This window comes from Canis lupus, chromosome 6, assembly GCF_003254725.2.
Source record: "Canis lupus dingo isolate Sandy chromosome 6, ASM325472v2, whole genome shotgun sequence".
Classification (NCBI taxonomy): Eukaryota; Metazoa; Chordata; class Mammalia; order Carnivora; family Canidae; genus Canis; species Canis lupus.
In genome coordinates this window covers 25,953,372-25,977,939 of record NC_064248.1, presented here as the reverse complement: position 1 = coordinate 25,977,939, position 24,568 = coordinate 25,953,372, and the positions used below count along the sequence as shown (strand labels likewise).

Below are 24,568 nucleotides of genomic sequence, written 5' to 3'. Positions count from 1 at the left end.
TACCAGAAAACCCAGTCTAGAACCACTGATACTGGGAGTGGTCTGAAGAAGCAGGCAACAAGGCAGAGCTTAGGGGCAGGATGGCTTCCCTCTATGCTGGCAATTGGTAGTGGTGGGTAGAACCCAGACAGGCCCTGGCACAAGGTGGTTGTAACTCGATGGACTGAACTGGGAGGATGTACTGGGGGGCAGGGAATGCTGTAGGAGAGGCCATGTATCAGGCAGTCGATGAACAGAGAATACAGTACCCCTGAGCATAACTAGGTTGGATGGCTGTTGCTACAAGGCTTTGATGCTCTACAGAAGGATACTCATCAGCCAAGGACAAGTAACAGACCCTTGCTCTAGAAGTGAAAGCCAAGAAACTTCTTTGGTTGCAGACAAAGAAGCTGGCAGGAGGGCAGACCAAGCCCAGGACTGAGAGGGATCGAACTTCAAAGGCAGTTAAGCTCCTAAGCAAGGCTATGGTCAAGGCTTGACTATGGTCAAGGGCCCTAGTTGGGACCCTGACCCATGGGATGAGGTCATCTGGGTGGTACCCCCAAAGATGTTTCCACTTTGGGGGCCATTGTGAATAATGCTACTATGACCCTTCACCTTCGAATACCTGTCTTCAATACCATTGGGTATATACCCAGCATTGGAATTGCTGGGTCATATGGTAATTCTATGTTCAACTTTTTGAGGAACCACCATGTTGTTTTCCAGGATGGCTTCACCGTTTTATTCTCCCACTGGCAATGTATAGATTTGTTAATATTTTTGTTTTTCTTTGGGGAACCACCAACCTCTTTAGGCCCACGTGGTTCAGATGGTATTGACTCCCATCCCTTCCTGCCCAGAGATGTGCATCTAGGCAGGGCCTAGCCAACCAACATACACCAAAGTGGAATGCGCTGAGCCAGGCCAATGAAATTCAAGTCTGAATCTAGAACAACCTCGGACTTCTGTTTAGTTGGGGCAACAAACCTGCCACCCCTTTTTATTTATCAAGCCAGTTTATCTTGTGTATCCTGTCACTTATGACCAAGTAACCACTCTGTATCATTAAAGCTTGCTTGCTTCAAATCTCTGCCTGGGAACTCTATCTCATCTGTGTTTCACATTATTGTTTCATCTACGTTACGTACAGCTACAAGATGGTGTTGGAGCTGGGCTCACTGTGAGGGGCCAAGACTGGATCAGTGAATGGTCAGAGAGGCGATCTTGCAGACAAAGGGGAACTTGTGGTTGCAGGTGTTATCATTCCAGGACCTCAGAGCTGTGATGGAAAGAAGCAGAGAATCTGGGTGAGGGTCCACCTACCACAGTAAAAGTCACCTCACCACCCCACTGGAGTAAAAGCCCTCTCCAGTGGCCTCACATCTGCATTGGCACCCCTTTCTTGCTGATGCTTGATGAGGCTGCTGTCCAGCCTTTCTCTCTCATAAGGCTAGTCCTGACTTGCCACTGTGGATAGGGCAAGACAAACTTCACCCTGATACTTGGCCCAGCTCTGGCTCCCAGGCTCCAGCCTGGCCTCTAGGGTAGCAAGTCCCTGTTCCATACCTGCCTCTCCTGACCAGGAAAAGAAAAAGAGCACCCAGGGAGTAGCAGTTGAGTGCTTGAATCTGGACTTCAGTAGATCTTTGTTTGAAACCGCTTCACTACTTGCTGTGTGACCATGAGCAAATCACTGAACTTCTCTGAGCTTCCGTTTCTTCATCTGCCAAATGAGAATATTGATAGTTTTTACTTCTCAGGGTTGGTGTGAGGAGTAATGATACCCTTAATCCTGATGGCGGCGATTGCTAATACTGCATGCAAGCCATAGTGGCCACCTTATGTGCATTAGCTTCTTTCTTCTTCACAGCAACCCTGCAAGTTAAGTAGCATTATCTCATTTTGCAGATGAAGACATCCAGGCACCAAGAGGTGAAGGCGTTCACTTTGGGCCCCCGAGATTAATAAGGGGTGGAGCCGGGGTTCCAGGCCAGCCCAGCTGTATCTCCTATAACCCCCAGATCTGCCCTGTGGGTAGGAACGCTTACTAAACCCATTTTACAGAAGGGCACACGGGATGTCCGAGAGCACACGTAATTCCCTGCAAGGACACAGAGCTGGAGAGCAGCAGGGCTGGGGCTTGAACCCTGGTGTGTATTCTTTTCACCACTTATACCTGCGTGCTTCTGCAGCCAGGCCTCGGTTCCAGTCCTCGGGAGCCTGGGCTAGGGTTGCACGTGGGTGCCCTGGCCAGCTGACACAGAAGCACCATCCTGTCCTTTGCTCCTTGTACAAGTGCTCCCCACCCTGGCCCCGCCCCTACCACTAATACCTTTTCATTCGGATCGCAGATTGCAGCCTGCATGTCAACCACGCACCGCCACGTACCGTTTAAACTGCATCCACCGTGGAGAAGGCCCCTGGCGCCCCCAGCAACCTAATTGGCTGCCCATGGCACCTCCCCAGCACCCCTGCAGGAGCCCTGCTCCCTGGGGCACCCACCGCTGCTGGGCCGGTACCATATCTGCACACAATCCTCCTCTTCGGGGTCCGCGTGGACGCCGTCATCTGGCTGGCTCCCGTCCCAGTAGCTGTAGTCATAGGAGGAGCCGTCCGTCCACTCAAACTGGCCTTCCTGGGCGGTCCCATCCCGAGTGGAGGAAGCAAGCCCACGAGAGAAAGATCTGGCATGAGAGCCAGCCCCAGCTGGGGAATGACACCCAACACCTCCCTATGGAGCAGGACAGAGGTCCTTGGTGGCTGTGAGATAGTGTTGTGCCACCACTGCCAGCTGCTGCTCAGTGAAGCCTTATCAGAGGCCACGCCAGGTGCTTTCACCTCGCTGTCCTCAAGGTGGGCACCCTCATCCCCATTTCACAGGTGAGGAAACCGAGATCGGAGTGGTCTAGCCAGCCAAAGTCGTACAGCTTCATAAAGCATTAGTGCTGGGATTTGAACCCAAGACCTTACCTACTACACTTTTTTTTTTTTTTAATTTACCAGCAGACAGGGGTCACCCTTCATTTCTTTCCTTTTGTCCACAGAGGGTGTATTTTTCTTGCCCGACGTGGGACCGCTCTGTCCAATTACAAGAGAACGCCTGTCGGGAATTTGATTGGTGTTAAAATAAATGTGCAAATTAACTGTGGAGAGGACTACATCTTTGCAATGTTCTGGAACACAAGCCGTTTCTGCATTTATTCAAGTTCTTAGAAAAGTCTCCCCCGGAGCACTGATGATTGTGGAGGGGGCGATCACGGGCATGGCATGCGCCTCCCAGAGAGGTCAGAGCTTGTCCCTGCAGCTCTACCCACCTCTTCACTGCAATCTGGACAAGGGACCTTACCTCTCCGTGTCAGTTTCCGCACCGTTACCATGGGGCTGATGTCTGCCCCCAGAAAGGTCCTGGGGGACTGATGGGGTAAAGCCCATGGAGGACTTAGCTGGTACCCGGTTCCTGGTGCCCCAGCCCCGAAAAGAAAATTTAAAAAAACAAGCCCCTTTACTGTCCTATCATTCTTAAATGTTGTAATACAAGTTCCTTAAGCCCAGTTGAGTGTCTTCATCATCCCATTTCATTTCATATATATATTTTTAAAGGTTTATTTATTTACTTAAGCACTCTCTATGCCCAATGTGGGGCTTGAACTCATGACCTCAAGATCAAGAGTTGCACGCTCTTCTGACCGAGCCAGCCAGGCACCCTTATAATCCCACTTTATTTTAACATTTATTTATTTGAGAGACAGAGAGAGAGAGAGAGAGAGAGAGCACGCATGTGAGCATACACACACAAGTGGGGAGAGGGGCAGAGGGAGAAAGAGAATCTTCAAGTAGACCCCTCGATGAGCAGGGAGCCCAACCTGGGTCTCGATCTCACGACCCTGAGATCAGGACCTGATTCGAAACCAAGAGTCAGATGCTTAACCGACTGAGCTGCCCAACACCCCCCCAACCCACATAGTCCTATTTTAAAGTTACTATTACAAATAGAAATGTGGGTTGTTTTTTTTTTTTAAATTACAACTTCTATATAGGTTCTTGCCAGATGAACTCTATGGATTTAAAAGATAGATCTCTATTGAGTTTGGCCACTATGGTTACTTTTGCTCCTTTGACAGCAGCTCTCACCAGCCTAATGAGCTGTGATAGTGTGCCAAGCATCAGGCTAAGCTCTATTACGTTTTTACATCAAGGCATTATTATCATTGTCCCAGTTTTGTATCTGAGGAAACTGAAGCCCAGAGAGGTAAAAAAAAAAAAAAAAAAAAAAATTTGCCCCAAGTCATCTTACTGGCCACCAGTAAGTGACAGGACAGGAGCTGGAACTGGAGACCTGTGCCCCACAGTACTCTGGGGTGAGGCTGGCAGCACAGGTGCAGAAGAGAGACAGTATTCAGCTCACCCAGGGCAAGTATGGGGACACAGTGTCCCCGTGGAGTCTGCAGGGATATCACCAGCTATAAGGTCTGGCGCTGGCTATCCTTTTTGGCCCAACGCCTCACCATTAACCCATCGACCCCTGCCCCACTCTGCATCCCAGACTCGCTTGTCTTTAAGGTCCTTGAATGGGTCACGAGCGCTCACACTTCAGGCCTTTGGCCCATGCTATTCCCTCTACCTGCTTCTTCCTCTAGCTGACTCCTATGTATCCATTAGACACCAGCTTAAACGTCTCTCAACTAGGGGGCCGGGGTGGCCATGGAAGGACACTGCTGAGAGCTCCTTTAGGAGGACCGGCTACAGGGAACATAGCTGACTGACGGCCTGAACTCGCCTGCCCCCTTGGGTCCATCCCTGCCTTCACAGAGAGACCTGGCTTCCTCCAGGCTGTGCCCAGGCCCTGTCTCAGCAAATACTCGAGGGTGCGATGGCTCATTCCTGCCGGGTGCAGCACTCCTCTAATGGCCTTCTTGCCCGAGAGACAACTCAGGCAACTCCCCACTGGCCTAACCAAATCTTTCTCAGATCATATGCTGTGATCAGAGGCTCTTCCTCTCCGGCCTTCCTTCCCCTGCTCCCCTCACAGGTCTCAGACCCACATTTCTGTCTGCCTGGACACCTTCCCTGCCTCCTTTTTTTTTTTTTTTTTATCCTCCAAGATCTTTCCCCACAGAAATCTCTTGCACATGTAATTACACGTTTGTGTATGACTTCTTGGGAACTCAAACCCAAACGGAGGCTTCTCTGACCATACTGTGTTCCCATCATATGCTCTTTTGCACCACTATATTCTAACTGGGACGTCTTGGTGTCTGATTTCTCTCTGTGTGTGGGGCACGTAGCAGTCACCTGGCATTTAGATGCCATGCGAAAGATTGGCTAAATTGAAGTGGCGTCTTGGCTGGAGCTTCCAAGAGGGCCTGATGGCTATTGCTTTCTTACCTGTCTATGATCATGAAGCCCTGTCCAGATGTCAGCTGGGATCCCAGGCACACAGCTGTTCACCAGGTCATATACAAAGACATTCTCTTCCCAGCTGCAAATGTGAGCAACGCCATTGCATGTTACTCCTTGCCTCTTTTCATAGGACAGAGTTGAAAATTGAAAGCAATCCTTGTTAACCTTCCTGGACCAACATCAATTGACGGTATGATGCAATCCTGCTCTTTCTTTAATTACATCACCCAGATGTGACTGTCTTTTCTTCTTCTTCTTTTTTTTTTTAAGATTTTATTTATTTATTCATGAGAGAGAGAGAGAGAGGCAGAGACACAGGCAGAGGGAGAAGCAGGCTCCACGCAGGGAGCCCAACGCAGGACTCGATCCCGGGTCTCCAGGATCACACCCTGGGCTGAAGGTGGCGCTAAACTGCTGAGCCACCCAGGCTGCGTGACTGTCTTTCATAGGCACCCCTGGATTGGATTCATCCTGGTTCAAAGCAGATCTTAGCACTGCGATTCATCTTAAAAATTTAAATCTGCCTCCAAAACACAAGTGAACAAGCTGGAACATATTGACAATATCGTGAAGAGACAAAGAAAATATACTACATTATGCACATGAAATAATTTAAGACAAATCTCCACTAGACATTTTTGTTTTCTCTCAAAAGCCCTCCTTATGCAGCAAGTCTTTACTTATCATACTAATTTTTTTTTTCTCACATTCCATCTCCAAAATCTTTTGCTTTCCTGGAAAATTCAGCCCTGGGCTTGAACTTAGCAGAGCCCACTCAGCAAAACCAAAGTTCTTCAGTTAACAGTCCACTCTCCTTACAAAGTGTCTTTTCAGGCTGCTATATCTAAATGCCATCGACTAGATGGCTTTCCAACAACAGAACTCTATTTCTCCAGAACAGTTCTGGGGGCAAAAATCCAAGGTCAGGGTGTCAGCATGGTCAGGTGAGGGCCGTCTTCTGGGTCACAGACTTCTCACTGTATCCTCACATGGAGGAAGGGGTTAGGGGAGCTCTGTGGGGTCTCTTGCATGAGGTCACTAATCCCATTCATGAGGGCTTCACTCTCATGGCATAAGCACCTCCCAAAGGCCCCACCTCTTAATATGATCACACTGGGTGTTAGGATTTCAACATGCGAACCTGGCGGGGGGGGGGGGGGGGGGCACAAATATTCAAACCATAGCAGAAGGCATTGGGATCTTTTGGGAGATTCTTACCTCCTATTGCAAAGAGCTTATAAAATAATTCACCTAACAAAAGAAATCAGTGGAGGACACTGAAGGCAGTCTGCTGCCAAAAATAACAAAGAAATAGAGATGGATGGATGGAGAGATAGACATAGAGATTTTCATTTGATCATTAAAATGTTTTCTGCGCACTGTGCTTGTTTTGCACCCATGAACTCAGTGAATCCTCGCATCAAACTGGCACTCGGGCACAGAAATTATACTACTGGTTGCTTACTCCACAGCCATGTCTAATCCCTTTGCCTGTTGCCTGCAGAAGTTAGGCAAGCTAGATTTCACTTTCCAGCCTCCTTTAGAGCTAACGCTGGCCATAAAACCCAGTTTGGCCGATTGGATGTGAGGGGAAGTTTGTAAGGGACACTTTGGACATACTCTCCTTCCTGATAAACAGACACAGGCATCTGGAAAGGGCCCAGCTTCCACCACTGCCTTTCCTTCTTGGGTTGTAGTCATGTGGGCACATGGTACATGGGGTTGCTGCAGGAAGACCGTGGGGGGCGATGAAGGCTTACCCAGTGCTCTGACGTCAGCGAGCCTGGGAGATGCCATTGGCCAAGGTCAGGAGGTTGGACAAAGCAAGTGAAAGCACATGGCTGAACAAAAGCCACACCGCACTCACAGGGTTCCCAGACCCAGAGGCACAGATCCCACTGGACAGGGGATTCCTAGTTTTGGCTTCCACCTGGCATTAAAAGGTAAAGTTTGGTGTGATGAGGAAGTTATTATAAGGTAGTAATTATCAGCCTCGGACCTAACACCTAGCGAACAACTCACTTCAAAACAGGACTATGTGGATGGACCCTCTATGTTGCCACAAAGTATATCTGCTCTCATTGGCTTCATTGGAATGGCCACCCTCCAAAGGCTGCCATCTTGTCGAAAATGCCCACTATTGGATCGCCTTTGTCTTGAGCCATTGGTAGCAAATCAAAGCACCCATGTTTATTCTCCTTAATTTTGTGTTTGTGGAAGAAATTACTACTCCATTCCAGAAGCACTTAGACCCCTGGCCCTCAGCATCTTTCCTGACATGGTTCTCCAGGCAGTCACGTTCAGGGAGTTGCTTAGCAAATACTGTTATAAACTAAATCTTAGGGTCCCTCTCAAATTCATATGTTGAAACCTAACCCCCGATGTGATGGTATTAGGACGTGGGGACTTTGAGAGGTGATTGGATCGTGAGGGTGGAGCCCTCAGGAGTGAGATGAGGGGCCTGAAGAAAGAGATGCCAGAGAGCGCTGTCACCCCTTCCACCCTGTGAGGATGCAGCATGAAGATGGCCCATTTGTGAACCTCAGAGCGAGCTCTCACCAAGAACTCAGCTGTGCTGGCACCCTGATTTTAAACTTCCAGCCCCTGGAACTGGGAGAAATAAATTTCTGTTGTTTATCAGCCCCCCTGTCTGTAGTATTGTTGTAACAGCAGCCCGAATTGGAGGAAAGGGAGGGAAAAGAGGGTGAGCGAGGCAGGGCTTGCATGCCCTCGCAAAGATGAGCTGACATGGGACCGCTAAGTAAGAACTGACGCCCTGAGATGTCTAGGATTCTAACAAATGAAATCATTAACAGCTCCTACTATTGAGCACTCAGTCGAGCTAACTGTGGGAGAGCTTCACATGCTTGGTCTCCTTGGTCAGATGGTGTGAGGAGGACGAGGCGGAGCTAGGACTAGTCCAGGACTGTCTGACTCTAGTGCCCTTAGTGCATATAACATCTCCTCCCATGGGCTTCTCCAACTGGAACATCTGATGTTCCCATTCCTTAAGCTTCCTAAATTCTTCAAGGTCCTGGATCCAGGACCAGCTCTTCCAGGAAGTCTCCAGTGAGCCCCCATAACCGCTCCTGGACCACCCGGAGCACACGTTTCTGACCTTCCAGGGGCAGGCTGGTTGGTTTAGTTCTCTATTTCTCATGGTCTGGTCTCTCCAAATGGGCCACAAGGACCACACAGACCAATAGCAAGTCTTACATCTATTTGACATTTCCTCTCATGCCATCAGCAGGCTCCATTCAATATCAATGTTCCAAGAGTGTGTGTTCTGACATGTGAATGATCCAATTTCTGGGGACAAAGTGATTTTCAGCTCAATGGGTCTTTGACCTTGGTCCTACCCAGCTGGGCAAGTGCTGGAATCCCCAAATGCCTCCCTCATTCACCGTGTGGCTACACTGACGGCCAAACATACGTTTTGAGGAGTCATCTGGTGGAGTGGCTGTCCAGTCACTTTTAGTGATTTTTGCCCTCTTTGTTCAACAACACCTGCTTGGGAAACTATTTCGATATTTTATTGCATTTCCCCCATATCTGGTCAAAATAACTGGAACAGAGAGAAGCCCAAGTTGCTACCATAAGTATCCAGGAGCACGGATTAGATGAACTTAATTCAATCGAACAAAGATGGAAATTATTAGGTAAGCAGAAAGTATGAGGGTCTGAAGCTTCAATCAGATGCTCCACGGACATAAGCTGATTGTGTGTTTAATTATGAAAGAAAAAAAATTTAAAAACCATGGAGAAAACACCAGAAATACAGAATCGGGTTGTGTCTCAGAGACAAGATATAATTAGGGATTTTACAATGGTGTCTGGCTTTCTGCAAACTGAATTCCATGTATAATAGCTGAATGAATTGTTCAGGTTTAACTTTCCTACGTGTTTGCAAGAAAGTTTTATATGGCCAAATGGAAAACAACCTGTAAAGGAGAAGGAAGGGAGAGAATGTTAGTATGAGAAAGGCAAGGAGGGGCACTGGCAGTTGAGAAGACAGGAAGAAGGTAAGTAGAGGCAGAAAAGAGCAGGAATTGGGTCGGGGGTTGCCAGAAGCATCCAGATTTGCCTGGAACCCTTTCTGGTGCCTGGCTAACCAAGGTTAAGGTTATAAGCACCATGAGCAAGGTGAGCTGCCCTTCCTGTGGGCTGGCTAGAGGGAAACCTTCATTTGGGTTTTTGGTTTGTTTGTTTTTTTAAGAAAGAGAGTGCTCTGGGGTGGAGGGGCGGAGGAAGAGGGAGACACAGAATCTCAAGCAGGCTCCATGCTGACATGGGACTTGAATCCATGACCCTGAGATCAAGACCTGAGCTGAAATCAAGAGTTGGACACTTAACCGACTGAGCCACCCAGGTGCCCCTGAAATCGTTTTAGAATTTACTTTTTATCACATGTATTTCATTTTCCTCCATAGTCTCGTAATTTTTTTAAAAAAGATTTTATTTATTTATCTGAGAGAAAGAGATAGAGCATGGGGGGAGGAGTGGGAGAAGCAGACACCCCATTGAGTAGGGAGCCCAATGCGGGGCTGGATCCCAGGACCCCGGGATCCTGACCTGAGCTGAAGGCAGGTGCTCAACTGACTGAGTCCCTGAGGCACCCCCAGGCTCGAAATTTTTGAGAGTTTCTTTGACTCATCCTTGTAAGTGCCAGTCCTGTGCTCTGTTCTATATCACAGAGGATTTGCCCTGAAGACCACTTTTCCCAGGTTTTCTTGTCAGCTGCCCGGCAAGTAGTTGGAGGCATGGATAAGGATGGGAGGGAGAGAGAAACCAGGGTATGTGTCTCCCTCTCTGCCTTGGGAGTCGCTGGCAGGGGCTGCCTCACCTGGGTGGCTCCAGCTCCCCTAAGACTAGTTTGCCCTGGGGCACCTGGGTGGCTCAATCAGTTAAGCATGTGTGCCTTCAGCTCAGGTCATGATCTTGGGGTCTTGGGATTGAGTCCCACCTTGGTCTCCCAGCTCAGCAGGGAGCCTGCTTCTCCCTCTCCCCCCTGCTCCTGCTCTCTCTCTCTCTCTCTCTCTCTGACTCTCTCAAATAAATAAATACAATCTAAAAAAAAAAAAAAAGAAGAAGAAAAAAGACTAGTTTGCCTTCCCCTTAGAGGTGGGATTGGCTTCCCTCCTTCCTGCCGTTGTGAATCTCTGGTCTGCCTCACTGCTGCCTCTTTCAGTTCTTAGATTCCATCACTTATGCGTGTTAAATTCTCTGTTTTTCATATTTGTAGTGGTTCCTCTTCTCCTGAAGATCTGACTGCCTCCCTATATTCTTGAGCACCCCTGAGATTACAGGGGGAGCTCTCCATATCTGTTGGATGAAACCATGGAGGATTTGCTTAAAAATTAAGATACCTGACCCCTTCTCTGTTTTTAACAAAATTCGGTGACTCTAAAGCATAAAGCACCAACTGTCTTTCTGAGATTCTTGAGAAACAGAAGCAGGGTTGTGAAGCTGTGGTTGGGGTACCATTGGAACGTAGCACTCTTGGCTTCAAGGAACCCACAGGTCGGCGAGGACGTCTGATGTGAAAACAGGTCATAATGGGGTGATGAAAGAAAATGCTCTGGGAGAGGCAGGCAATGAGTGCAATTAGGATGCCAGAGTTGGGGTGACTTCGGTGAAGAGATGAGCCTTGAAGGCTGAGGAGGTATTTACTGGGGAATGGCAATTCCCAGCAGAGGGAACAGAATATGCAAAAGTATGGAAGAGTAAAAGGGCTGGACCAGACTGGAGAACTTGGAGATGGTCAGTGTGGCTGGGACTTATAAGGGAGACACAGACGAATGTGGAAGGAGGCCTCGGTGGGTGGGCTATGGAATTTGGCTGTTTGGGTTCAAATCCCAGCTCCACCACTTTATAGGTAGGTAACTTTGAGCAAGTCACCGTCTTGGAGGATCACATTCCGTGTCTGTACAATGAAGATCCCTACCTAATATGGTTTGAGAGAGAGCTTCAACATGATGATGTCTATAAACACCCAACAAATAAGTGTCAGTTATCATTCCTTATATCATATTCTTTGCATGTATTTATGTGAGTTTTTCACAGGGTCAAGCCCCCTTGTGCCGTAGTGTGGGCCACAGCACAAAATCAGCACTTATGAAGATGGATCCTACAGCATGCCATTTGCTACCCAAGCTAAATGCTTTGCCTTCTACTGTTCCAATGAGAATTCAGGCTAGATCAAATTAGCTAGAATTACCAAAGAGAAACACCAGTGAGAAATGCATTTCTCACTCCCCTTTCCAAAGGGGGTGCTCAGTCGGGCTGTGGGGGACAGATGTCCACTCACCTGTGGATGGAGGCCAGTTTGGCGGACTTCCTGCCGATGGAGAACTCAGAACAGTAGAAGTCAGCCTCAGCCCAAGTCTTATTGAGAGGGAAAAATCTGTAGCAGTGGCCTTTGAACTCCATCCAGAACAGGGGGCAGAGGGAAGCCCGGGGCAGCTCCGGCATGGCTGTGGGCAGAAAGAACACAGACTGGCGGGAGGGTTGGCAGTGTGCAAACAAGGTTTGCAAACAGCTTCTGACACCTTTTCAAGAATGAAAATAAAACATGGCCCATTATGATAAGTCAAATTCCATGCCTGAGGTCCAAAGAACACAAGCATACCCCAAATTTACCAAATGACAAAAGTAATATATGCTCATGATAGAACACCTGGAAAATGTTACTGCTCTAGTGTATTTTTCTTCATGTCCTGCTTGAATGCAGTGATTTGTAAAAATTCAATTATTATATTGTACTCTACATACCTGTCAATATTCTGAATCCCAAAAGTGAGAATATATTTCCCCCATGTCATTATATAAATTTTTTTTGTAAACATTGTTTTTAAATAGCTCTTGAATACTCCACTGAATGCCCCCCCCCCGAGTTTATTTAATCATCCCCTTAATTTGTGGATAATCAGACTGGTTCCCCTCTTTAAAAACAATTACACCGAATGCTGAGAAGAACAGCCCTTGTGCATCAAGCTTTTTCAGCATTTCTGGTGATTTTCTGAGGAGGGATTTTTAAGGCTTTGATACAATTTGCTAAATTGCCTCCTGAAAGCAATTTATACTCCCCAGTAATGCCTGAGAGTGCCCACCTCACAGGGCCCTTGCCAGCACTCCATGTTATCACTTTCATGGCAATCTTTGCAAATTTTATAAGCAAAAAATACTATCTTGTTTCAATTTGCAATTCCGGGCTCTCTGGTGACGGCGGAGATTTTTCCAGGTGTTTACTGACAAACGACAGCTCATCAAACTATTTCTATCTGGAGCCCATCAAACCACTGGAGTTCAAGATGTGTTCCTAATTCTGAAAAAAGCACACAAGGGAAAACCCATGATTGGGGCAATAAAGTTTTCCCAAGTGTTGGCCTCCCTTGAAGGCCTCTTAGGAGATACTCTTTTTGGAAACCACAACTCAAGATGACTCGTTAGGGGTTGGAGGGCATGCCTAGAACCTTCCTTGAACAAAGTGAGGTGGCTCACCCATGGCAGTGGGCAATGGTGAAATCTGTTGGACTGGGATCTGGGGGCCCGAGTCCCAGCCACCAGCTCTGCCTGACATGTCTTGTGACAATGGCACATTTCCTCCCTTCTCAGCTGTCAAACTGGCTGGTCTTTGGGGTCCCTTTTTGCGGTCACCTAAGGATGTGGGGTCTTCGCCTTTCAAGCCACTGTAACAGCTGGCTGAGCTCCTGAATAATTAAGTAGTGGACAACAATTATGGAGCATTTGTGATGTGCCAAACACATACAGGGAAACTGAGGCTTAGGTTAAGTGACTTGCCCAAGGTCATCCTGCAGATAGGGATTTGAACTCAGCCTCCTGACACCAAAGTCTTGATCTGAAAGTCCGCAGGATGCTTCACCATGGGCAATTAACAGGGCTGAGAATGGTTGACAGTCTTTTAGCATCTACTTCATGAGGTAGCCAGATAAATTCGCAGAATGCATGGCATATATGGATTGCCCTGTGATAGTATGATTATTAATGATAAGCTCAGGTTTCACAACCAGGGTTAATGGGGCTTCCTGAATCCCCTGAAATTAAATGCAAAATCAAAAGTGCGCGTGTGCGCATGTGCTCATGCTTCTACCTCTGTGCATTTATTTGGGGGAAAGAAAGAGTCAGTGGTTTTAATCAAGGGGGCTATGCTAAGTGCTTCCCATCACCACCAGAGCCACAGGCCTTTCTCATTTGACCAGAACCGGCCTGTCCCCCATCCCAGGCAGCTGTGTCAGTCCTGGCTACGTCCCCTTACAGTGCTGGGTGTTGCTGAGCTCTTTGTGGGGACTTTGTGGCACTAACCTTTTATCTAGTAGAGAGACAGCAATAATCAAATGAAAGGGGCTGGAAGGGGAAAGGAGGAGACAAAGGCCCGAGCTCCCCTCTCCCTGAGGCCCAAGGGCTTCTCCTGGGCCCTAAAATCTGGTGGATATTTTTAATCAAGTCTCTCCAGGGGAAAACAAGCTCCCTCCTCCACACTGCTAGTTCCTTTGACTTTTTCCACTGAACAAACGGTGGTTATGGATGCCTGGAGTGAAGCACACCAGAAAATGGGGCTGTGACAGGTCACTACTCAATTACTCCCTTTCCACTGGGCAGGCAAAGGCCTTTAATTAGCAGAGTCTGGTAGGCAAACAGGCATGAGTTTGCCCTGGGACGATAAGGAACTCCACCCTGCCTGGTATCCCTGCACCCCCTTTGCCTCTGGGATTTGTGAAACGGAGAACAGAAGGATCCCAGAGGTCTCTCATCAGCCTGAACCCCAAAGTAGCCTGCACTAATCTGGGTCTCCCTCCTGAAGGGATCTCTCTACGTTTATGGCTTTTACAGATAAGGATGGCAATGTGATAAACAGGACCAACACTGCCCAGCTTTCTTCTGACTCACACATTGTGTCAAGCTCTTTGTACCCATTGATTCATGTAGTGCCCACACATCCTACAAGGTAGGTACCACAATCACTCCCACTTTACAGAGGAAGAAACCAAACGACAGAGAGATTGAATAACTTGCCCAAGATCACACAGCTCCTTTTTTTTTTTTTTTTTTGATCACACAGCTCCTAAGGGGCAGAGGTGGTTTTTAAAGCCAGGCTGTGTGGCTCCAGATCTAATTTAGGGATTCCTGCTCCATTTTTTCTTCTTTTAAAAAAGATTTTATTTATTTATTTATTTGAAAGAGAGAGAGAGCATGAGCAGGAGGAGGGGAGAAGGGTAGAGGGATGATAACCTGAGCAGAAGGCAGAAGGCAGATGCCTAACCGACTGAGTCACCCAGGTGCCCGGGTTTCCTGCTGCATTTAAGCCCATTTCCTTTTGTCTCAATCTTGATGGTCTGGTCCTTCATTCATTCATTCTCTTTTTCATTCAACAATTCCTGTTGAGCACCTACCTGGGCTCAGGCAGCTAGTTGGCTACATGCTGGAGATATGGTGGCTTCTGAACTCTTGGGTCTTACAGTCTAATGGAGATTGACTTTAAGAAAAATTAGCACAGGGCTGTCTGGGTAGCTCGTTGGTTAAGTGTCTGCCTTCGGCTCAGGTCATGATCTTGGGGTCCTGGGATCGAGCCCCATGTCATGTTGGGCTCCCTGCTCAGCAGGGAGTCTGCTTCTTCCTTTCCTTCTGCCTGCTGCTCCCCCTGCTTGTCCTCTCTCTGTCTCTGTCTCCGTCAAATAAATAAATAAAATCTTAAAAAAAAAACAAAAAGAAAAAGAAGTACAGATATAAAATGTCATTAATATGTTATTTGTGGATGTGTGTCCTGCGAGCAAAAACTTGAGGGAGCAGCCCCCTAATTATTGTGGAAGCTGGTTGTTTGTTTGCCCCCTTTTCCTCCCTAGTTGAACTGGGGGCCGCCACATCCCTCTCTTCAAGGAGCCTGTGGGTGATTACGACAGAGTCCCCTTTCCAGATGGGGGAATTTCAGGGTGTTGTCACAGGAGCACCTAAAAGGGGCATAGACGGATTTGGAGATCTGGGAGTCCTCCTGGAGGGGATGATGTGTCATCTGAGACCTGAAAGATAGGAGTCAGAGAAAATGTTTCAGGTGCTCGGACACAGGAGGTGCAAAGGCTCGGAGGTATGAGAGAATGGAACCTTTGGAGAACATTTGCAAATGGCTCAGCCTTGCTGGGAATCTGAGGAGGGTGGGAAGGCAAGAGATGAGGCCAGAGGTGACAGAGGGAGGGTGGAGGGATAGAGAGGGGAAGAGATGCACAAAGGAGCTTGTTGCTCTGGAAACCAGGAGGCCAAACTGCAAGGTCTTTTACTTCAATTAGCAGCACTAAAGGCCACCAAGGTCTCTCAGCTGGGGTGGGAGTCAAAGTCTTTAGGAGCTCTGAGCTTATGAAGAAAAAAGCACACACCAGTGGAGTTCAGGGCTCATTTTTCCCCCCTCTCTCTCTTTTTAAAAGAATAAATTGTCACCTTCCCACTCAATCTGGCTGCTCGCTCCCCTGGCCCCAATCCAGCCGCCTACAAATGCACTACCCTGCCGCCTCCTGCCCAGATCAGCCTTGAGAGCCGGCCAGGAGAGGAGGTGAGGAAGGCTCTGGGGTCCACATCCCAGCCCCCACCCCACTCCCACGACAGGGGCCCAGATTCCAGGAGGCAGGAGGAAGTGCTTAACCTTCCTAGAAGGTGGCCCCTGGGAGGGCTCTGTTGCCCTCACCGCCTTTGCTTCCTGCTGCCTCCCTGACTACATGTCCCACTATCAGGCCGTCCTCTTCACCCGTGAGGCTTGGCTCTGGTTGTCAGAACCGGGGGTCCTGGGCCTCTCATGCCTAAGCTTTGCTTTCCCTTCTCTGGGTCACCCTTGTGGCCACATGATACAGAGGGAAAAAGCACTGGGTGACTTCTTGTATTGTCCAAAGAGTGGCCATTCATTCGGTGGTGAGTTTGTAACTGCTGAGACCAGCCTAGGAGGGCACCAGTATCCCCATTTCACAGCTGAGGAAACTGAGTCTCAGAGAGGTTAAGTTACTTACTCCCACAGCTGGCAAGTGGTGCTATCAGGGTGAGCTCAGAAATCCTTAAACAAAGGGCGCCTGGGTGGCTCAGTCAGTTAAGAGTCTGCCTTTGGCTCAGGTCAGGATCCCAGGGTTCTGGGATCGAGGCTCTGCATCCAGCTCCCTGCTCAGCAGGAAGTCTGCTCCTCCTCCTCCTCTCCCCTCCCATCTCCCCCTCCTCTTGCTCTCTCTCTAATAAATAAATAAATCTTAAAAAAAAAGAGAAAGAAATCCCTAAGCACTTCCAGAAAACATCTTTTTTCTGCCCTTGGTTTTCTCATTTGCAAGACAGATATATTAAACACCAAATTTAACAGTGTCATGGACTGAATGCTTGTGTCTCTCCCTCTTCAAATTCATATGTTGAAGCTCTAATCCCATGTCTTTGGAAGTGGGGCGTTTGGGAGGCCAGTCGAGTTAGATGGGGTCATGGGGGGGCACTCATGATAGGACAGGTGCTCCTATAAGAAGAGAAAGAGGGGCCCCTGGGTGGCTCAGTTGGTTGAGCGTCGGCCTTCGGCTCAGGTCATGATCCCAGAGTCCCAGGGTTGAGTCCCAGGTTCAAGTCCCAGGGTCGAGTGCCTGAGTTCCAGGTCTGGCTCCCTGCTCCGTGGGGAGCCAGCTTCTCCCTCTGCCCCTCCCCCTGCTCTCTCTCTCTCAAATAAATACAATTTTTTTAAAAAAGAAGAGAAAGGAGAGAGACCAGAGTACCCCCTGCACCTCCATGCACCCCCGCCCTGCCACCACCACCTCTCTCTCTGCCAGGTGAGGACACAGCACGGTGGCCATCCGAGGGCCGAGTACTCACCAGGAGCCAAGTTGCTCAGGATCTTCATTTTGGACCTCCCAGGCTCCAGAACTGTGAGAGATAAATTCCTACTGTTCAGGCCTCCCAGTCTATGGTATTTTCACTATACATTATAGCAGCCTGAGCCGACTAAGACCAAAAAAGTTAATCAAGCAAATAATTCAATGTCTCCTGGGTTCCTATTCAGCTTTGGGGTCTGTGCCCTCACAGTCTCACCGTCTGGGGAGAGGAACCAGGGGCAAGGCCACGAGTCATGCTACCCTAAGGCGCGTTCCAGCGATATGAAGACTCCTTGTGCCCATAGAGGAGGCCTGGGGAGTGGGTCAGTGTCCGCGGGGCACTCTGGGTTCTGGATCTATGATCCAGGCCCCAGGGTGTATTCTAGAAAGTGGGGACATCAGGTTGCTCAGACCTCTATGCTCCAGCTTGGACTCTCGAGTCCAGCGGCCCCCGTTGGACACTCAGCTCTCCGTGCCTCTGTTTTCTCATCTCTAAAATGGACACGATGATGACGCCTACTTCACAGGGCAGCCACGGCCCGGCTCGTAGTGGGCATTCCAGAAAGCACTGGATATTACTAGAGCAGAGACAGCCTGGGCCCCGGAACCTGCCCACAGCAGGGAGTGCAATGCCAGGTTCCTGGAGGGAAGGACAGGCCTGATGCCTCGCCTACCCCCGAAGCCCTGCAGAAGCAGCACCCCCACATCCCCCCCCACCCTGGCTTCAAACGCGCCTTGCCGAGCCAGGCACGGAAACTTGACGGTAATGGTTGAAGAGCCCTAATAGCAAATATTTATGCCGCTTTTACAACGTGCCAGGCTCTCTTCTAAAGAGCTCTACACTCATTAATCCACTTGAACAATGTGATCGAAGCCAGGTTTGGAGGAAAGGGTTTGGGAAAAGGCTGTAGTCCGGCTAAACCCTCCCAAGTCTCTCAGAAGCATCTAAAGGGATTTCTTTCCAAAGCAAATCCAGAAGTATGGCTGAGTCGCACTAGGTGCATGTATTTGCATGTTCATGGAAAGTCGGGAGCCGTGGGATGAGTGATGAAATGACTGATGCTCTGTCCTGCTTTGCACAGAAAGGCTGAGATCCGGGGAGGAAGACGACTGGGCCCATTCTCTGTAAGGAGGGCTCCTGGCTGTGCACTCACCTTTGTGGTTGGCAAGGCCCACCATGACCCTAGGGAAGCCCTCCCTGGTCCACATCAACGTGCACACTCTTGCTCACTCTCTCTCTCTCTCTCTCTCTCTCTCACACACACACACACACACATGCTTACACTCACACACTCCCTTCTGGGTTGAAGTCACTTTCATCTAGAAGATCTGTTGCTCCGGCTCCAACTAGGCTTTCTGCTGGGCTGGGAACCTGGAGAGCAAGAGAACCACCACTTGGACGGAGGATGACCTTGGCAGGGTCACTGGCCTCCACAGGCCTCAGTTTCTACAACTGTTACATGGGAGGGGTGGGCTGACCGGAATTCCAAGCTGTGTCTCCTGACCATTTCTATCACATCACCAACAGCTGGAGCAGCAGAAGAGCTGGCAGTAATAACTCATGTGCTAAGCACTTCCTCTGCAGGATCTCACTGAAGATCCCCAAAACATTTAGTAGGCGCCATTATGATCCCCAGTTTCCAGGCGAGGAAACCTGATGCTCAGAAAGAGGTGTCACAGGAACAGGCTAGTGAGAGAGACTTCCCACCTGTTCCACTTGCAGACTCAGCCTCTGGCCCTTCCCACACACCCCGGACGGAAAGGCAAGGCTGTGGGATGTATGAGGCAGACCTCAAGGATATTTTGTCCACCTTCTCCCCTGCTTGCCCATTGCATGGATGAGGAGACTGAGGCCCAACAGCAAGGATGCAGAGTTACTGTGAGGGACTGAATTTCTGTGTCTCCTCCTACCTACTTCATATGCTAGAGTGTTAACCCCCCATGTGATGGTGTTTGGAAGGGGGGGTCTTTGGCGGGTAATTAGGGTTAGATGAGGTCATGGGGAGGCCGCCATGATGGGATTAGTGTCCTTATAGGAAGAGGAAGAGAGGCCTGAGTGTGCACGTGCCCTTTCTCTCTCTGCCATGTGAGGACACAAGGAAGGTGGCCATCAGCAAACGAGCAAGAGAGCCCTCACCAGGGCACAGAATCAAGCAGCACCTCGACTCCCCAGCCTCTGAACTGTGAGAAATGATTTCCTGTTGTCAAAGCCACCCAGTCTGTGGACTTAGTGATGGCAGCCCGAGCGAAGACAGACACTCAGAGAGTTTATGACAGAAGCTGAGTCCCTAACGCTTGCCCAAATGAACAAAGACTGCCACTCATCTGCCACCATCAGGGAAGGAGCCCAGGTACATCTGAATTTCAGACAACAGATCATTTTAAGCTTATGTCCCCGGCAATATTTGAGACATGCTTATACTAAAAGATGATTGTTTATCTGAAATTCAGATGTACCCGGGCATCAGGTATTTTATCTGACACCTCTATCACCCCACTGTTTAAATTCACCCCAGCTCAGTAACAGCCCAGGAGTGGGGTCTTATGGGAATCTTATGAATATTTCATTATTAGATGCGCTTTAATAGGGATCCAAATAGTATCCCTGTCATAGACTTATTGTGGAGGTTAAATAAATCAAATCCATATACAAGGAGATCCCTGGGTGGCTTAGCAGTTTAGCACCACCTTCAGCCCAGGGTATGATCCTGGGGTCCCAAGATCGAGTCCCGCATCGGACTCCCTGCATGGAGCCTGCTTCTCCCTCTGCCTGTGTCTCTGCCTCTCTCTCTCTGTCTGTGTGTCTCTCATGAGTAAATAAATAAAATCTTTAAAAACAAAAACCAAAAAACAAATCCATATACCAAAAGTGCTTAAAACAATGCCTGGCACCTAGTGAGGGCTATGTAAATCCCAATTGGTTATAGGTATTCTTATTATTTTAGATATTTTAAACAATGTTTGGGAAGAACCCACAGGGTGGAGGTGACAAGCAAGATCCTCAGTCCAGAGCAGACTGAAGGATTCACGAATCTTCCCACCCAGACAGGTCCCTCAGAGTGAGCACCCGGGTCTCCACATGGCAAAGAGGAAGAAAGTGAACTCATTTGAAGCCCTGAGTCTTTCAAGTGGGACCATGGGGGGCAGAGGGGGGGCACATGCCAGAGGCTGACAAGTCCTATTTGCAGGGGACACAGAAAACCCACAGAAGTGGGCCACGGAGCAGTGACCTCCAGGGAGGCCATGAGAGGGACAGCTGTGTCCCCTTGCATGCCCAGCCTGTGGTGGCACAGCAGCAGGTTTGAAAGGTCCCTGGGAACAGCTGTCACAGCCAGGGTGGGGGTGGGGGGTACCCATATCCAAATCCCTACCCAAAATACCCTTTTCAGACCTTCCTGTGGTGCCAAGCTCCAAGCCTGAAGCACTTCCCCACTTTATCTCCCTCCCTGTGCAGAGTAGCCCCAAAGGGTGCCACTCTGACCTCCATTTTCCCAAGGAAGCTGAGCTCAGAGAGGTTAAGACATTTGGGTGAAGTCACACAGTTTTTAAGATGCAAAACTAGGATTTAAAATCAGGACTCTCGGGGCGCCTGGGTGGCTCAATCGGTTAAGCGTCTGCCTTCACCTCGGTCATGATCCCGGGGTCCTGGGATGGAGCTCCATGTGGGGCTCCCTACTCCGCAGGGAATATGCTTCTCCCTCTCCCTCTGCCCTTCCCCCTGCTGTGCACTCTCTTTCTCTCAAATAAATACATAAAATATTTTTTAAAAAATAAATTAAATCAAGACTCCATGTCTGAGCCTGGGACAAAGCCCCCCGAGTGGGGGACGGGGAGCCGGGGGTGCTCCCACCACTCCCCTCTGCCCAGCGGGCCTGCAGAGCCAGCCAGGCCTCACCGACAGAATCAGGTGTCCGTGAGGTGCCCTCTCCACCTGCTCAGGCCTGGCCCCGTGCTCACCTGGGCTGATACTGATGTCCGTCTGTGGAAAGGCCTGTGCACACAGGAGGGCCAGGGAGGCCGCGGCCCATGACCCCCACCTTTGCATCCTGAGCCCCGAGGAAGCCACCTTCAGGCCTGAGTGGAGGAGACGGGCCCTGTCACAGGAGCTCTCTTGGGAGCAGGCGAGAATTGCTGAGCTCAGGCCACTGGGCTAGACCCCAGTCTCCTCCTCCTCCCCTCCCATCTCTCCTCCCTCCTCTCTGCACCGCTGGAGACGCTCAGGCTCAGAGGGACAGCCTGAGAGCTGCCCTGCTCGGCCAAGAGAAACTACCCCCCTGCCTCGGAGCCGCTGCGTGGCTTTGGGCGTGGGTTCGCTTCTCTGAGACTCAGTTTTCTCCTCTGTGAGATGGGAGAGTAACAGAGCTTGCATCCTGTCTGTCACAGGAGATAAAGCATCTGGGGCTCCCTCGGAGGAAATACATAGCAGAAGGTAAAAAGAGAGGTCGGAGGGGCCTGCGTGCTTGGGCTCAGCTCGTCCCCACCTCACACTGGCCCTGAAGGCAAATGTTTGAACACTGCTTGCCTAGGTTGTGGCAAGGAAGGCCTAGGTGGTTTACCCTCCTCTCTTCCCCTTCCCTTTTCAGGGTTTCTTAAGAAGGGGTTAAAGGAGGGGCCAGCAGAAGGTTCCTGATCCAGAATAAGCGTCCTACCAAGAGAAGCACATATTATCATTTGTGCAGAAGTCTCATGTGTGGTTTGCTCAGACTTCGAATAACTGTTTTCTTTTGTTAAAAAAAGATCTTATTTATTTATTCATGAGAGACACAGGGAGAGAGGCAGAGACACAGGCAGAGGGAGAAGCAGAGTCCCTGTGGGGAGCCTGATGCAGGACTCAATCCCGGGACCCCGGGATCACGACCTGACCCAAAGGCAGATGCTCAACCACTGAGCCACCCAGGAGTCCCAAAATAAATGTTTTCAAATCCACTGGTGTTTCATGGGGAGTGTCACTGCATTTATGAATTAATATCTCTAAACATCGGAGCTTTACTCTCTCCCACTTCATGTGTTGTCAGGGAGTCACTTTGCCTTCCTGAGGCTGCAGTTGCCTCCTTAAGACAATAGCGGGTAACAGCAGTCCCTACCTAGCAAAGATGAAATGAAATCACCTGTTTGTAAAACTTAGCACAGATGCTGGCAAGTAGTAGGTGTTCAATAAGTGATAGCAAATTTCGCTATCGTACCACTGATCCAGAGTAAGCCTTTCCTAGCAGAAGACCCTGCATACTCTCCACCCTACACCCCCCCTCCCCTTCCTCTCCTGAAATGCTCCATCAGGTGCTCTGACACTGTGTGTGGCTGGCACCCGCAGGGAGGACTTGAACCTGTCCCAGCCACTCGTTTTATCTCTGGAACACCCGCTGCTGTGCCTGTGAGGCATAACTTAACTCGTGCCCACGCAGCATGCGTTGCCCTGCTGGCACTGGCTGGAAAGCCTGCCAAGGCCTGACTCAGGCTACAAGCACAGCTCAGGCTCAGTTTCCTCCTCCTGCCTCATGTCTACCAGTTGCCTCAAAACTTTGTGCTGGTGCACACCCCCAGAGCACGCACGTGTATTTATTTAGGAATGACATACATTTATTATATAAGCGATGTGCATGGATTACCTACGGTACTAGCAGGTCTGTTATAATAAAGTTCCCCTCCCCCCAAACTGACAATTTTTTTAAAGGTTGGTACAAAACATAAATAAGTTTGGAGCTTTTCTCCCCACGCTCCATCATCTGGGGCACTGCATTTCAGGGGCTCCTGCTGTCACAGAAATCAAGCACCCTCTGAGTGTGAACTCACCAGGTAGGGGAGGAGGGTGGTCGGACAGAGGCCTTCGGAAATCCTTTGGGAAAGTGGAGGATCCTGTGATTTGGCAAATAAACTAAATGATGTGTGTCGATAATGTGTTGGCAGGTGATGGGTGAAGGTTTTGGTATATGGGTTCATGCCCCCTCTCTGGATGGAAACAAGCAAAGTGTTTGTTATATGCTCAATCCCATGCATGGTCTGTCGACCAGCAGCACTGGTGTCTCCTGGGAGTTTGTTCAGAATGCAGAATTTCAGGTCCCAGGTCAGACCCACCGAATCAGAATCAAGGGGCTCTGTGTATGTTAAAGTTTGTGCAGCATTGCTCTAGACAGGGGTAGGCAAGCTTTTTCTTTTTGATTCTGTTTCTTAGGGGCACCTGGGTGACTCAGTGGTTGAGTATCTGCCTCTGGCTCAGGTCATGATTCTGGGGTCCTGGGATCGAGTCCCTCATCAGGCTCCCCAGAAGGAGCCTGCTTCTCCCTCTGCCTGTATCTCTGCCTCTCTCCCTGTGCCTCTCATGAATAAATAAGATCTTCAAAAATAAATAAATAAATTCTATTTTTAAATAAAAATTGTATATATCTAAGGTGTGCAACATGATGATTTGATAGACACACGCACAGTGAAATGATCCTGTAGTCAAACTAATTAATATATCATCTCACATGGTTACCGTCTTTTTGGTGAGGAGAGTACCAGAAATCTACTCTCTCAGCAAATTTATTTGTATATTTTATATATTGATGTATATTTTGTACTCATACTCATCATATTCATGATACTCATGAGTATGCCATATTCCTCATGCCGTACATTAGCTCTCTAGACTCATCCATCTCACATTACTGTAATTTAAACTTCCATAAAGAGCCAGATAGCAAGTATTTCAGGCTTTGCAGGCCACATGGACTCGGTCACAACTACTCAACTCTGCCAAAGACTATAGGAATGGGCCTGGCTGAGTTCCAATACAACTTCATTTACAAAAACAAGCAGCGAGCTGGATTTGGTCTATGGGCCATAGTTTGCCAACCTTTGCTTTAGACCCCAAGTTTACTGACCAGAAAGCACTTAACAAATACAATCTCTGCTGTCATTTGGAGGTTGTGGAAGTCTCTTTGTAACATAGTGTATAGATTTTTCTGTCTTCCTAAAGCCTTTATTCATTGTGTGATGGCATGTCCCACCCTCCTGCCCCCATACACACATCCACACACACTGTGCTCATGGTGGTCTGGGGATTCAGTGATGATTGTCCCCCCACCTTCTCTGCTCTCTATCATCTTATCATCTATCATCTATCTAGCATTTATCATCTATTTATTATCTATCATCTATCTATCTATCTATCTATCTATCTATCTATCTATCTATCTATCTATCATCACCTCTTTTAGTTTCTTAGCTTTTAAAAAATTCTGTTTATCAACAAAACCAAGTCTCCTGTCCCCTTACCACCATTATAAAAGGGACAGTAAGAGGCTGGTTCATTTCATGGCTTTCCTTTCCGGCACCCACTGCAGTACCCATTATGTAAGTACATACTGATTATG

At 48.9% G+C, this 24,568-nt stretch overlaps 1 protein-coding gene across 1 annotated transcript; it reads right to left on the bottom strand.

Annotated features, from left to right (window-relative positions):
- Nucleotides 1-945: 945 nt before the first annotated feature.
- Nucleotides 946-21,342, bottom strand: CLEC19A (C-type lectin domain containing 19A). Its single transcript, XM_025416402.3, has 5 exons — nucleotides 21,174-21,342; nucleotides 11,690-11,855; nucleotides 5,368-5,461; nucleotides 2,485-2,617; nucleotides 946-1,261 (listed from the first exon to the last, which is right to left on the bottom strand). The coding sequence occupies exons 1-5, from the start codon at nucleotides 21,259-21,261 to the stop codon at nucleotides 1,182-1,184; spliced, it is 561 nt and encodes a 186-aa protein (XP_025272187.1). The 5' UTR covers nucleotides 21,262-21,342; the 3' UTR covers nucleotides 946-1,181.
- Nucleotides 21,343-24,568: the final 3,226 nt, after the last annotated feature.